At 43.1% G+C, this 12500-nt stretch overlaps 1 protein-coding gene across 1 annotated transcript in view; it reads left to right on the top strand.

The window, feature by feature from the left end:
• HELZ (helicase with zinc finger) overlaps positions 1 to 11236 on the top strand; it is a 141727-nt gene extending 130491 nt beyond the window's left edge. Inside the window, exons 30-31 of the mRNA XM_068976731.1 lie at positions 4215 to 4467; positions 9955 to 11236. Coding sequence (XP_068832832.1) covers positions 4215 to 4467; positions 9955 to 10289 — 588 coding nt within the window. The 3' untranslated portion in view covers positions 10290 to 11236. The remainder of the gene's footprint in view (positions 1 to 4214; positions 4468 to 9954) is intronic.
• The last annotated feature ends 1264 nt before the right edge of the window (positions 11237 to 12500 follow it).

Genomic DNA, 12500 nt, shown 5'->3' with positions numbered 1-12500 from the left:
AAGGCTGCACTCTTGGCCGGCTGGCGCGCTCTGCCTGTGCTGGCTTTAAAGGCAGATGACGACAGCTGATGATCGTTGTTGCACAGCCGGCTAGTGCTGTCTTCTCAGAGAGTGCGTCGTGCGTGGTCCCCCAGACATCTGATGCGTATCGCGGAGACAGTGACTGACAGATTAATAAAGTGGGCCTCTCTTCATGCTTAAATTATCAAAGCTAATCATTTAAATGAGATGCTCTATTTTAATTAAGGTTTCTGGCGTCATAGTTAATGAGACTTGGAATTTCCACCAGAGCATTTAGCTCTTCCTTAGTGATCAGCTTTGATAGTATAATTGTAAGTAGAGCCCTGATTCACGAAGTTGCTAACCTCTCCCCCAGTTTTTATTTATACATATACATGTGAAATGAATGGCCAGCTAACCTTATATATTAGAGATGGACCTTTTATGAGAGTGGTAAGCAGACTGTGAATTTTTACTTAAACTGACAGCAGTCTTTAAAAATAGAAATTCATACATGAAATTAGTCATTTAGCTTTTTCTTCCTAAATGGCTTTTGGAACTTCAGCATTATACTTTGATTTTTAGAAGGGAATATTAGCAGTAGAGTTAGAAAATAATGATCATATGTTTAGCAACATAATGAATTCACAGTTTAAACACGAAGAATGTTTGTAAACACGCAGTATGTATGAAGTTGATACTGAACCCAGGTGTAAGGATCTCTGACAGAGGAAAATAAGACTTTAAGGAGTAAGCAGTGAAATTTTTTCAGACCTGAGGGCTCTAAAATTGAACTGCATGCCAGTCATTGGTAGAGCTGCCATCTAAAAGTAGCACAGTACTCAGACTGGCAGGAGATGTAGGTAGAGAGAGCAGTCTCTCGGGAAAAATGAGAGCTGGGCAAAACCAACAGGAAACAGAAAATGGTCAGGAAATAAGAAAAGAAGACACAAACCATGAAAAGTGCACCTTATATATTGAAACAGCCTAAGGGTCCTAAGTGTAGGTGGAAATAAAAGGACATTCTCTGTCAAAAATACATGAATTTTTTTATAGGCAAGGGATCTTCTTCTCAAATTTTTGTTAGTGAGCCCTTCTTTTTCAATGTACTTCATAGGAATTTCCGTCTGGGGGGAAAATATCTGAAATTTTGAACTCATTGCCAATGGATTTCATTGTGTTGGGAGAGTGTCATTTCCTCAGTTCTGTCTCAGGACGGGGGACCAGGAGGACCAGTGTGGTCCTCCCTCAGAGTTTTATGTGGCGGAGGATGGTAACCCTCGAGGCGTGAGGGCCTTGCTTTCTCTTTTTATAGGGTTTGTCTCTTCCCCAGAGCTTGCCCTATGCAAATTAGGGCTCGCCTGGACAGGGGCATGTTTGTTTCCCTTAAGGTTCTCACTCAGGTCTGTGGATTTTTCCTTTGTTCCCTTCTCACGGACTTTTCCCTTTGTCTTTTAGCCATTGCCATTTTGGAGTCCTTGTTCCTATTCTAACTGCCTAACAATTGTAATCAGTTAGCGTGCTCTCAGCAGTTTTTTTGTTTTAATTTAAGTAACTTAAATAGGCTTTATATGGCATAACACTTTATTTTAGCAGATACATCAAATTGTTGATGATTGTTAAAGTTGATGGATTATGTTTGGATATTTTAATAATAAAAAGTTTAAATATATTGTCATTGATTAGGACTTTGATTTATTGAAGACTTTAAAGTAAAACTTGGAACATTGGAATTAGCTGAGGCCTTAAGATCATTTATTCTACCTCTTCCTTTTAAGGCTGTAACAGACATTAGTTTTGTGCTTGAGTAGAACAGTAACCACCGTTCACACATAAAGTCTTTAGAATGTGATCCCCTACAGTTTTTGATTGTGCTGAACACTCAAGGCATGGTAATGAAAAGAAGAGCTTCGTTTTGATTCTGAGAGCTAATCTTCTTCGTGGCAAACCTCGGTAGGAAGGGCACACCACGCAAGCTGCTGTGGCCATTCGCTCACGCGCTGCCCGGTCAAGGAGAGCAAAGCAGTCGGGAAGGCGGGCCGCTCCACCCAATACCATGAAGTAATAACTTCAACAAAGAAATTTCGGATGTACTGATTACATTCACAGTTGACAGTAGTTAGAATGGTTACTATTCTAGAAAATAGGAAATTCAGAATGATCTTAACCATTGGGAGAAAAAATACCTTTAAAGCCGAGTAAAACTAAAGTTGAATTTAGACGCTCTGCATAAAGACAAGAACAGTCGAAGTATATGAGAAGGGAATTGATGAGACAGAGCGTTGCCACTTGCCCTTCTCATCCAGTAGCTGAAACTTCCGAAATGCAGAAGTGACCCGGACATTCCTCATTTGACAGTTGAGAGTCTCTCTCCCTCCCTTCCCTTCCTTTCCGCCTCAGGGCAGCCAATCCAGGCCCATTCCCTTCCCCAGTTGACACCCTTGTGGTTCCATCTGTGGTGACGACTCTCACGTGTTTACAGGTTTCCGTCTAATTGACCTGACAGTTTCTGCTTGTGCTGGCTTGCATTTTATCCCCCTCAAATCCTGCTATTTCTGTGCCTGTTTATCTCTCTTATAATCTAACCCCCAGTTCCTGATTTCCAATTATTTGTAACAACAAAGGGAAAAGGAAGTTCCCTCCCCGTCATATTGTTGCAGAAGGGGCACCCCTTCCAGGGCCCGAAACTGGGCTCTCGTGTAACACGCGGAAAGGAATTGTCTGAGGGGACACATGTGCTGACAAAGCAAGAGATTTTATCGGGAAGGGCGCCCTGGGGAGAACAGCAGGGTAAGGGAACCCGGGAGAGCAGCTCTGCCGCGCGGTCTTGGCGTTTATGGTGATGGGACTAGTTTCCAGGTTGTCTTTAGCCAGTCTTTCTGACACAGTCCTTCCTGGTGGTGCACGCCTTGTTCAGCCAAGACGGATGCCTGTGAGGAGGATTCTGGGAGGTGGTCGGACATGCAAAGTCTCTGTTTGACCTTTCCCGAACTCTTCCAGCTGACGGTAGCTTATTAGTTCCATGTTCCTTACCAGGCCCTCCTGTCATAAAACAACTCATGCAAATGGTTGCTATGGTGCCTGGCCAGGGTGGGTGGTTTCAATCAGTGTGCTTCCCCTAACAATAGTGACTAGAAACTGAACAGCAAATCTGTTATTATAGGGAGAGCGAGAGGGGGAAATAAAAAGCCAGTCCCACCCTGTCATTTAAGATCTAGCATGGAAGTTTGTCTTTTATGTTAGGTTAACAGCAGACCTTTCCAGTGTTCTAACGGCTCTGTGTGCTGAACTCATTGGATTCTCACAGTCCTAAGAGCTGCGTACTGTGGGTTATGAAGAGACACATACGGTTGAAGTTCCCAAGAGGTGAAGTCAGTTGCCCAGGGTGATGTTCCCAGTAAAAGCAGCCTGAAGTCTACCCAGAGAGTCTGGTCCTAGACCGAGGCTGGACAACTCACTCTGCTACGTCCTGCCTTGCTGTTAGGACTGAGATTGAGCTGTGGTCCCAAAAGTCAGGCCAGGAAACTTGGAGGGCACTTAAGGAATTTCTGACAAATGCGTCCTGACAGAGGGCTAAAGAAATTTTTGTGCAATGTAGGGAAGAGAAAAATGTTAATTGCGTTTCAGACATACACAGGATTGGTTGAAGAGTAATGAATGTTCCGTTTTCGTTGAAGACAATTTCAAGGAAGACTGCAGTGGGGCCAATCAGGTGCACCTCTTGGGGGTGGGGAGCCCTGTCTTGCCATCAGGTCTAAGGAATAATAAACCGGGAGGTTGTGAAGCACCCACAAGATGAGTCTCAGATGGATGAGTATGTTCTAGACGGTGTGGTTCAATTGATTGTGACTATAATATCCCCTTTTAATTTTGAGCAGATATGTTTCTTCATGCTTAATTTAATGTTACCTCAAATGTTGATGGAACTTTGGAACTGGGGATGGGTGCTTCAGCCCTATATCTTAGAAACAAGAAAGCCGAGTTAGAATTAGATGCGTCATGTGATAGGGCTGCCTGCCAAGGGCCAGACCTGCGTTTGAATCCAGGTCTCCAGACACCACGTCCACAGCTCAGGCTGCTTTGAGAGGGTGTTTCATAGCCACAGAAGAGAGTGGTTTTGAGAATTTCTACTTGATACAGTGAGATTGCTGTGTATATAAGAGAGTAGGGTGTAAATTTCACAGATTTATGAAGTGTCCTTCTTCTTTGTGTAGTATGAACCCAGAGGACCGGGTCGGCCCTTGTACCAAAGAAGAATCTCATCTAGCTCAGTGCAGCCTTGTTCTGAAGAAGCAAGCACTCCTCAAGACAGTCTTGCTCAGCGTAAAGAGCTTCAGGACCATGATAACCAGTCTCCTTTCGCCTTTTCCTCCCCGGAGTCCTGGGTGAACGCCACCTCATCCAGCCCCTACCAGAACATTCCATGCAGTGGATCCAGCAGGCCAGCCCAGCCCAGAGAGTCGGCAGGTGAGACAGGGCTGGTGGTGGCCACAGCCGCAGCACTGACTGGCCAGCTCCCGCTGCTTATGGGCTTTCTCTTCTCCCATTTCTTCCGTTGGCATGATTGTCTTTGAACAGTAGTTAATGGTCATTGCTCACAGCAGTGCCTCAGGATTCATATTAAGTTACGACTATATAGGTTCCATATATATGATCTGGAAGGTAAGTAATCTATCAATATTTGGGAACTGATTATTTTGATGATTGTAACCTGTGAGTAGGTGAAAGAAGTAAGGGCAACAAAAATATATTTCTAAATAGAATCACTTTTGCTTGGGAAGAGCTTGCTTTTGGGATTTTTGTCTCTTTTTTTTTCCAGTTAAGGGTGGGGGTTGGTTAGGTCAATTTCAGTTTTCAGTAGTTTTATTGTCAATCAAGTTGTGACAGTCACCTACACAGTAGAGTTTGGCCATGAGAAAGACCAGTAGGGTCTAATATTTTGAGATTAGAAATCCAGAGTTTATTTCTTGTATTCTGATGAAGTAAGAAATCCAAGTCCAAAGAAGAAAAAGAAGACACAGGAAGGCGTTGGAACGGACATGGCTGTGGACATGTATGGTGGGAAGTCTGAGCACCATTGTCTTTCCTTTGTCTCTTTTTATCTTTTATGTTGACTGTAAAGAAGCGTTAAATGTAAAGAATGATATTATTTGATTCTCTGATCTATCGCCTTCTCTCTGTAGGCTGTAGATGTTGATCTTTGTGAACAAGTCTGTAACTGTTGGTAAATTTCTGCCTTGGTACATCAACCTTTGTATTTTGTTAATTTTATTCCTCATTAGAATGTGAATCCATTGTTTCTGTAACTGACCCATTTTGGAGAATGTGCATACAAGCATATTTTTAGTACAAGAGGCATGGTAGATCAGAAAGCATTAAATAGGTATTAGTTTCATTCCCAGCAAGAGACATTGTCACTTTAAACACTCATTAGGACCTTCTGTGTTTAAGCTACTGTATTTCTCCTGGATTGCTTTGTCATTTTCGAGGTCTAGCAAAGACACGCTCATCATATTTGGATTTCCTGAGAAACATCTAAGTTACAAATAAGCGGTGAAAACGTGTTCCTTTTTAGTTGTTTTATTTATTATAATTTACTTTAAAGACAACGTCATTTCTCCTTTTTCTTCCAACCTAAACTTTAAGATAGCTCTTAGCCAAAATCAATAAAAAGTTGATAAGGTAGAAATTTCCTGAGCAAGTGCCCAACGCGTGTGTCATTCATGGTGTCTTTTCCACGAATGTGAAGTCCCCGCTTGCTTCATTGTGTTGTTTAGTCACTGACTCATGTGTCGTTGTGTAGCCGGTAAGTCATGTCTCACTCTGTGACCCCAGGGCCTATAGCCCGCCAGGCTCCTCTGTCCATGAGATTTTCTAGGCGGGAATGCTGGAGTGAGTTGCCATGTCCTTCTCCAGGGGATCTTCCTGACGCAGGGATCAAACCTGGGTCTCCTGCATTGACAGGAGGGTTCTTTACCACCGAGCCACCGGGGAGGCCCGTTTTTGTCATTGCTAGAAGACGAATGGTAGTGCCTTTAGTTGAGGGAACACTTACCTAAGGGATTCCCAGGCGGCACTAGCGGTAAAGAACCTGCCTGCCACAGCAGGAGATGCGAGGACCTGGGTCGGGAAGATCCCTGGAGAAGGACATGGCTGCCCACTCCAGTATTCCTGCCTGGAGAATCCCGTGGACAGAGGAGCCTGGTGGGCTACTGTCCATGGGGCCACACAGAGTCAGACATGACAGAGCACACACACACACACACACACACCCCCACTCACACCAGCTCAATGTTTAAAAACTAATTCAAAAATCACCAATATCCTGTAGCACACCTTCTGGGCTCAGCACGTATGTGTGTGTGTATGTATTTATTTTATGTTGTCTTATTTTACGTGTAGAGGAATGTAGCAATTGCCAGTAGTAAATCAGAAGGAAAATTATCACCACTTGGGAAAGTTCTTTCAAAAGTTTGAGACTTATTTCTTGCGTTGAAGGAAACTGTTTGTATTAATGTTGGTTTGGAATTTAAAAGAGGTCATGACATGGCATCAATCAAGATTGCCAGGAGAAATATCAATAACCTCAGATATGCAGATGACACCACCCTTATGGCAGAAAGTGAAGAGGAGCTAAAAAGCCTCTTGATGAAAGTGAAAGAGGAGAGTGAAAAAGTTGGCTTAAAGCTCAACATTCAGAAAACGAAGATCATAGCATCCGGTCCCATCACTTCATGGGAAATAGATGGGGAAACAGTGGAAACAGTGTCAGACTTTATGTTTTTGGGCTCCAAAACCACTGCAGATGGTGATTGCAGCCATGAAATTAAAAGACGCTTACTCCTTGGAAGAAAAGTTATGACCAAACCTAGATAGTATATTCAAAAGCAGAGACATTACTTTGCCGACTAAGGTCTGTCTAGTCAAGGCTATGGTTTTTCCAGTGGTCATGTATGGATGTGAGAGTTGGACTATGAAGAAGGCTGAGTGCCGAAGAATTGATGCTTTTGACCTGTGGTGTTGGAGAAGACTCTTGAGAGTCTCTTGGGCTGCAAGGAGATCCAACCAGTCCATTCTGAAGGAGATGAGCCCTGGGGTTTCTTTGGAAAGAATGATGCTAAAGCTGAAGCTCCAGTACTTTGGCCACCTCATGCAAAGAGTTGACTCATTGGAAAAGACTGTGATGCTGGGAGGGATTGGGGGCAGGAGGAGAAGGGGACGACCGAGGATAAGATGGCTGGATGGCATCACGGACTCGATGGACGTGAGTCTGAGTGAACTCCGGGAGATGGTGATGGACAGGGAGGCCTGGCGTGCTGCGATTCATGAGGTCGCAAAGAGTCAGACACGACTGAGCGACTGAACTGAACTGAACTGATGACACGGCTGTATTTCTCCACAGTTGCAAGCCTGAGAGCAAAGGTCATGCTTCTGACCTTTCTGAACTTTGGATTCCCATTTTGGCCCTGGTCGCACTTCCGGCTCTTGGTGAATGCCTGACTGCCGAGTAAGGGGAACATGAAGACAGATCCCATGCGATCGTGGGGGTGGCCAGTCTCAGTGTGGGGCCTGATGCCTGATGGCGCCCGCAGTGAGGGCAGGGTTCATTCCCCGCCACTGGGTGTTCCAGTTCGATTCTCTTGTCCTGGTGACAGAGCGTACTTTATCAAGCGTTTTCTTTTCATAAACAGATGAAAGTTAAAAATTAGGTAGAAAAATGTATTTTGGAAAAGAAAAAAGCATTGGTTGCCAAGTTAGTAAAATTCATAGTTTTAAAGAATAGTTTGTCTCATCTGGAGTACATGCAGTCAGTCAGACTGGCAGACATCTCTACTTTCATGGTTAGATAAGCGTGGAGGCATGTAGGCATTAGGTTAGACTGCCGCTGAAGTATTATTTTGTATGTATTATTTAATTAAAAACATTCTAAACTCTAATTGTCATGAAAATGAAAGCATGGTTAAGTAAGAAGACTTGGTAAATAAAAATAGTTTTGAACAGCCAATAAAGTACTTATTTTGTGTATTGGGCAGTGCAAGACCCTTCTATACTGAAATGTTTGTTAAACTAATGCTCTTAAAAGCAATTGTTTTCATTCACAAAATGACATTTAGCCAGGAAAGGTGATAAATGTTCCAGAAAGCTGTTAAATGGCTTAAAATAATTTTGAACAATTTGTCAATTTTTAAAAGTTTTAAAATAGTAATATGAAATTAGCATACTGAGTCAGTGAAATACTGAAACTAACCTTTCCAGTCCACAAACAGGTGATAAACGTAGGGGAAATGTCCATAAATAGCAGTAATCAGAGACATGCAGAGTAGAACTGTAAGATAATTATTTACTTATAAACTCGGCTAAAGTTACATAGTTAACACTGGTGTTGTGATGTAGTAGAGAAATGGGCAAGTTTGCTGACTGAGTATAATTGGGCAGTGTTTTCCCACAGAGTGATTTGGCCACAGTTATTGTAGTTAGCACTGTGTATCCCTGGTGGCTCAGCTGGTAGGCAGAGAATCCACCTGCATTGCGGGAGACCTGAGTTTGATCCGTGGTTTGGAAAGATCCCCTGGGAAAGGGAACAGCTACCCACTCCAGTATTCTGGCCTGGAGAATTCCAGGGAATATACAGTCCCTGGGGTCGCAAAGAGTCGGACACGACTGAGTGACTTTGACTTTCACTCTGATGGTTAGGGTATGTTTAGCTTTGTAAGAAACCAGCAAACTTCTGCACCGCTGTGCCTTCCCACCAGCAGAGAACAAGAGTCCCTATTGCTGCACGTTTCACCAGCATTTGGCAATGTCAGTGTCCCGATGTGGGCCGTTCTGATAACTGCTCAGTGGGGTCTCATCAGATGGGGCTTCCCTGGTGGCTCAGCTGGTAAAGCGTCTGCCTACAATGCAGGAGATCCGGGTTCGATCCAAGGGTTGGGAAGATCCCCTGGAGAAGGGAATGGCAACCCACTCCAGTATTCTGGCCTGGAGAATCCCACGGACTGTCACGAAGAGTTGGACACGACTGAGCAACGTTCACACACACATGTACTGTATGGCACTTTTAGGAATTTATCTCAAGGAAACAGTTATGAATATTTAGGAAACTTTATCTTTTATAACACTTGAAAAGTGAAAAATTAACTGCTCTCCAGATTTCGAAAAATGAGAGGTTCCTTTAAAAAGTTTCGAAATGTCTGCATTATTTGACATCCTTAGGGAAAATGCACCAACAGGTTAAGGCTTAGCTCTGATATTTGGAAATCTGAATGGCTGATTGTCTTCTTTGGCTTCTGTGTAGTTTCAAGTTATCCTCAATGAATATGTATTATGATTAGCACTCAATATAATGGTTAAATTTTTAAAACATTGGAAACAAAATCAGTGTTTACAGCAAATTACGATGTAGTGGGCCATGAAATGAGTTAGGAAGAGTGGAGTCAATATTAAAATCAGGCAGATTACAGGAAGTGTGAAGTGACGTTTACTGTGCCTCTCTCACTTTATTCCATTTTTACTTACATATCACAAGAGAAGGCGGCATTTTTAAGAAACAGAATGGGATGCTGCTGCTCTTCGGTTAATAATAGAAGCTATCTCAACCAGGCGACTGGCTGGAGAGCTCATTCTTATTTAAGAAGGAACTTTGCTCCCATTTTCAGACTATGAGTAGTTAATAAATATCAAAGTATACAATTAAATTAGTTTTTTGAAGCAGACCTTCAGACTTGACCTTCAGCTTTTAATAGGGTTAGTTACTGCAGCTCACATAATTAATTTCTTTCAAGTGTTTCTGAGATGGAGAAGTTTGCCTAGATATGCTGTGATTTCAGGGTTCTGTGGCAGAAGCCGCCTGTCCCTGAGTCCCTGGAGATGAGAACCAGCAGACACAGAGCTAACGAGGCACCTGGGCGTTGCTGGGCTTGCCCCTAAATCGGTGTTCCTGTTTTCTGCTTCTAGCTCCACCCAAGACCGTCAAAGCCCCCGTGGAGCATCTGAAGCCTGAGAGCCTTGAGGGGCCCGGTTCCTTCGATTACAGCGTGCTGCAGCATCTCGGCCAGTTCCCCCCGCTCATGCCCGCCAAGCAGATCGCCGAGTCGGCCAGCAGCAGCAGCCCGCAGAGCTCCGGGGGCGGCAAGCCTGCCATGTCCTACGCCAGCGCGCTGCGGGCCCCTCCAAAGCCCCGGCCTCCGCCCGAGCAGGCCAAGAAGAGCAGCGACCCTCTGTCTCTGTTTCAAGAACTCAGCCTGGGGAGCTCAGCCGGCAGCAATGGCTTTTACTCCTATTTTAAGTAATCCCTTTTTTCCTCCAGGGAGAATGTTCTAATTTCTGTATCAGTAGAGCTAAGGTAGCCAGCCTTCACCTGTAGCTGCACAGTTTCCTTTGTTTTCACGTTAAATATGTTCTCACTTAATTGCTTTGCTGCTAGACTTGCAACTAATTTTTTTAAAGTATATTCCATTATTTGCATTTTTGACGTGAGTCAGAATTTTGACAGCTTTTATGTGGAATAAAAAAATATTTTTAAATTTGTGTATTATATATGTTTGCATCAAGCTAGCAGCTAAGAAGTTAATTGTGCAACTATTAAAAAAAAGAAAAAAAAGTTTGTCTAAAATGTATTTAAAGAGAAAAAAAATTGTAAGTAGCATTTACATTTATTCAATAATATTACCATATGCTGGGTTTCTGTACCAGAAATGGCCAGTTGATGTACAGATGTATGTTATTTTTGCTTAAATTCATTGAAAATTTTTTAAAATAAAGGGGCAGCATCTTCTGAATACTTTTAAGTTTCATCAGCTTTTTTTGGTGGCAAGATGCTGCCCTTGAAAACTTTTATAGGTTTAGACTGGATGACGCGCTGTCGTCCTCTCCATCCACCGCAGGACAGAGGCAAAGGCATTCTTTGCAGGTGTATGTCCTACGCCACAACATGGGCATACATAGTTATTTTTTGGACAAGCTACTCTTCAAGCTTGTTTTTAATGTTAATTTGATAGTGTGGTTTTTTTTAAACAAATCATGAAGCTGAAAAATTTTTAGGATTGTTGGTGCTTAGTAGACTTGATAACTATTTTAAAAATGCGTGAATTTAGTAGAATCTTTTTTTCCCCACTCTGCATGTGTGGATGTCTGTAATCTGGCCCCCCCCCACCCCCAGTGGTATAAAGAACTGTGCCGCTCTAAGGTGTCTTTTCCCTCTGGTAAAAATTTTGGTACCTTATTTGATGTTTACATTAAAATGTGACATTATACATGGCAAATTCAAATATTTTGCTAACTGTTTTGTTTGAGGAATATCATTAAAGAAGAAATATAATGTTTATCAAAGATGTATCAAAATTCATCAAAATCTGGGGCAAAAACTACCCTTGTTTCTCGTCTTTCAATTCTTCTGGAAGAACCCCACTGAACTTGTACAAAAATATAAAATTTAAACAGCTCTCCTAAATATTCTACATTCTAGACATTGTTTTGAGTGAACTTTGGTGAAATCCAAAGAAACGCGTTGACCCTCTTCAGATGTGTGGTCTTGTGACACTTTTGAAGCAAAGCATGTCCGTATTGTTTTCCTGACCTAGTAGTACTACTTTTATATTTCAGAGGTGTCTTGAAACTACAATATAACCTTTTTAAAAAAATAAAATAATAGGATAAGGTTGGGAAGCATTGCAGATCCTGAATGGATCCTGATGATCCGTTCAGAAATAGTGTTTTGGAAGACTCCTTTTGAGTAGGCCATCACATATTCGCAGTCCATTTGCAAAGCAGCTGAAAAGCAGAGGGATAAAGGAGGACTTGTGCAGCAGGAGCTTGGCCGCAGCAGCAGCCCCTGTAGCCGTAGCTCGGGAGAGGAGGGGAGAGGGCCTCCGGTTGGAGGTGTCCAAGCCGCAGGACCAATGGGGAAAGCCTCTTCTGTCCAGAGTGTGGCTGGCTTGTGTGTGGCTGCACCGCAGAGGCCTGGGTGCTGTGTGCAGTGGCAGGTGTAGACGTGTAGACTGCACACGTGGTCACGGTTAGTACGAGTCACAGTTGGAAAACGAAGCCAGCAATTGAACAGCACCTCGGTTTCTCTGCACGATGTCAGATCACCACATTCAGCGGTGTTGGATCTTACTCAACATAACTTTAGTCATGAAAAAAGAAGAAAAAATTTTGCTGCATAGCTGCGTATTTCCAACTCGGTGACAAAACTCAAGATAGAGCCCAAATGAAAATGAGATCCCCCTGACGTGAGGGTGTCTGTGAAAAACTGCGTTCTTGTCAGTGAGGACCCTCCTCCCCCACGAGTATCCAGGACTGCGACGCAGCTGGGTGAGTGGTCGAAAGTATGTTGGTGAAGACAGCTGTCACCTCAGGGCTGTCAGTTAAGCCTGTGTCATAAAGCAACTGCCTAATTACCTGTTTTCCATACCTGAACCTTTAAAAAGTACTAGTTTTAAAATTATTTAAATGTGCCCACCCTACCACCTTATATAAGTATGTTGATGATGGATGCTTTG

The sequence above is a fragment of the Capricornis sumatraensis genome, chromosome 8 (genome assembly GCF_032405125.1).
Source record: "Capricornis sumatraensis isolate serow.1 chromosome 8, serow.2, whole genome shotgun sequence".
NCBI lineage: Eukaryota > Metazoa > Chordata > Mammalia > Artiodactyla > Bovidae > Capricornis > Capricornis sumatraensis.
The sequence above is the reverse complement of the archived record's forward strand: the minus strand, read 5'-3'. Positions and strand labels throughout refer to the sequence as shown.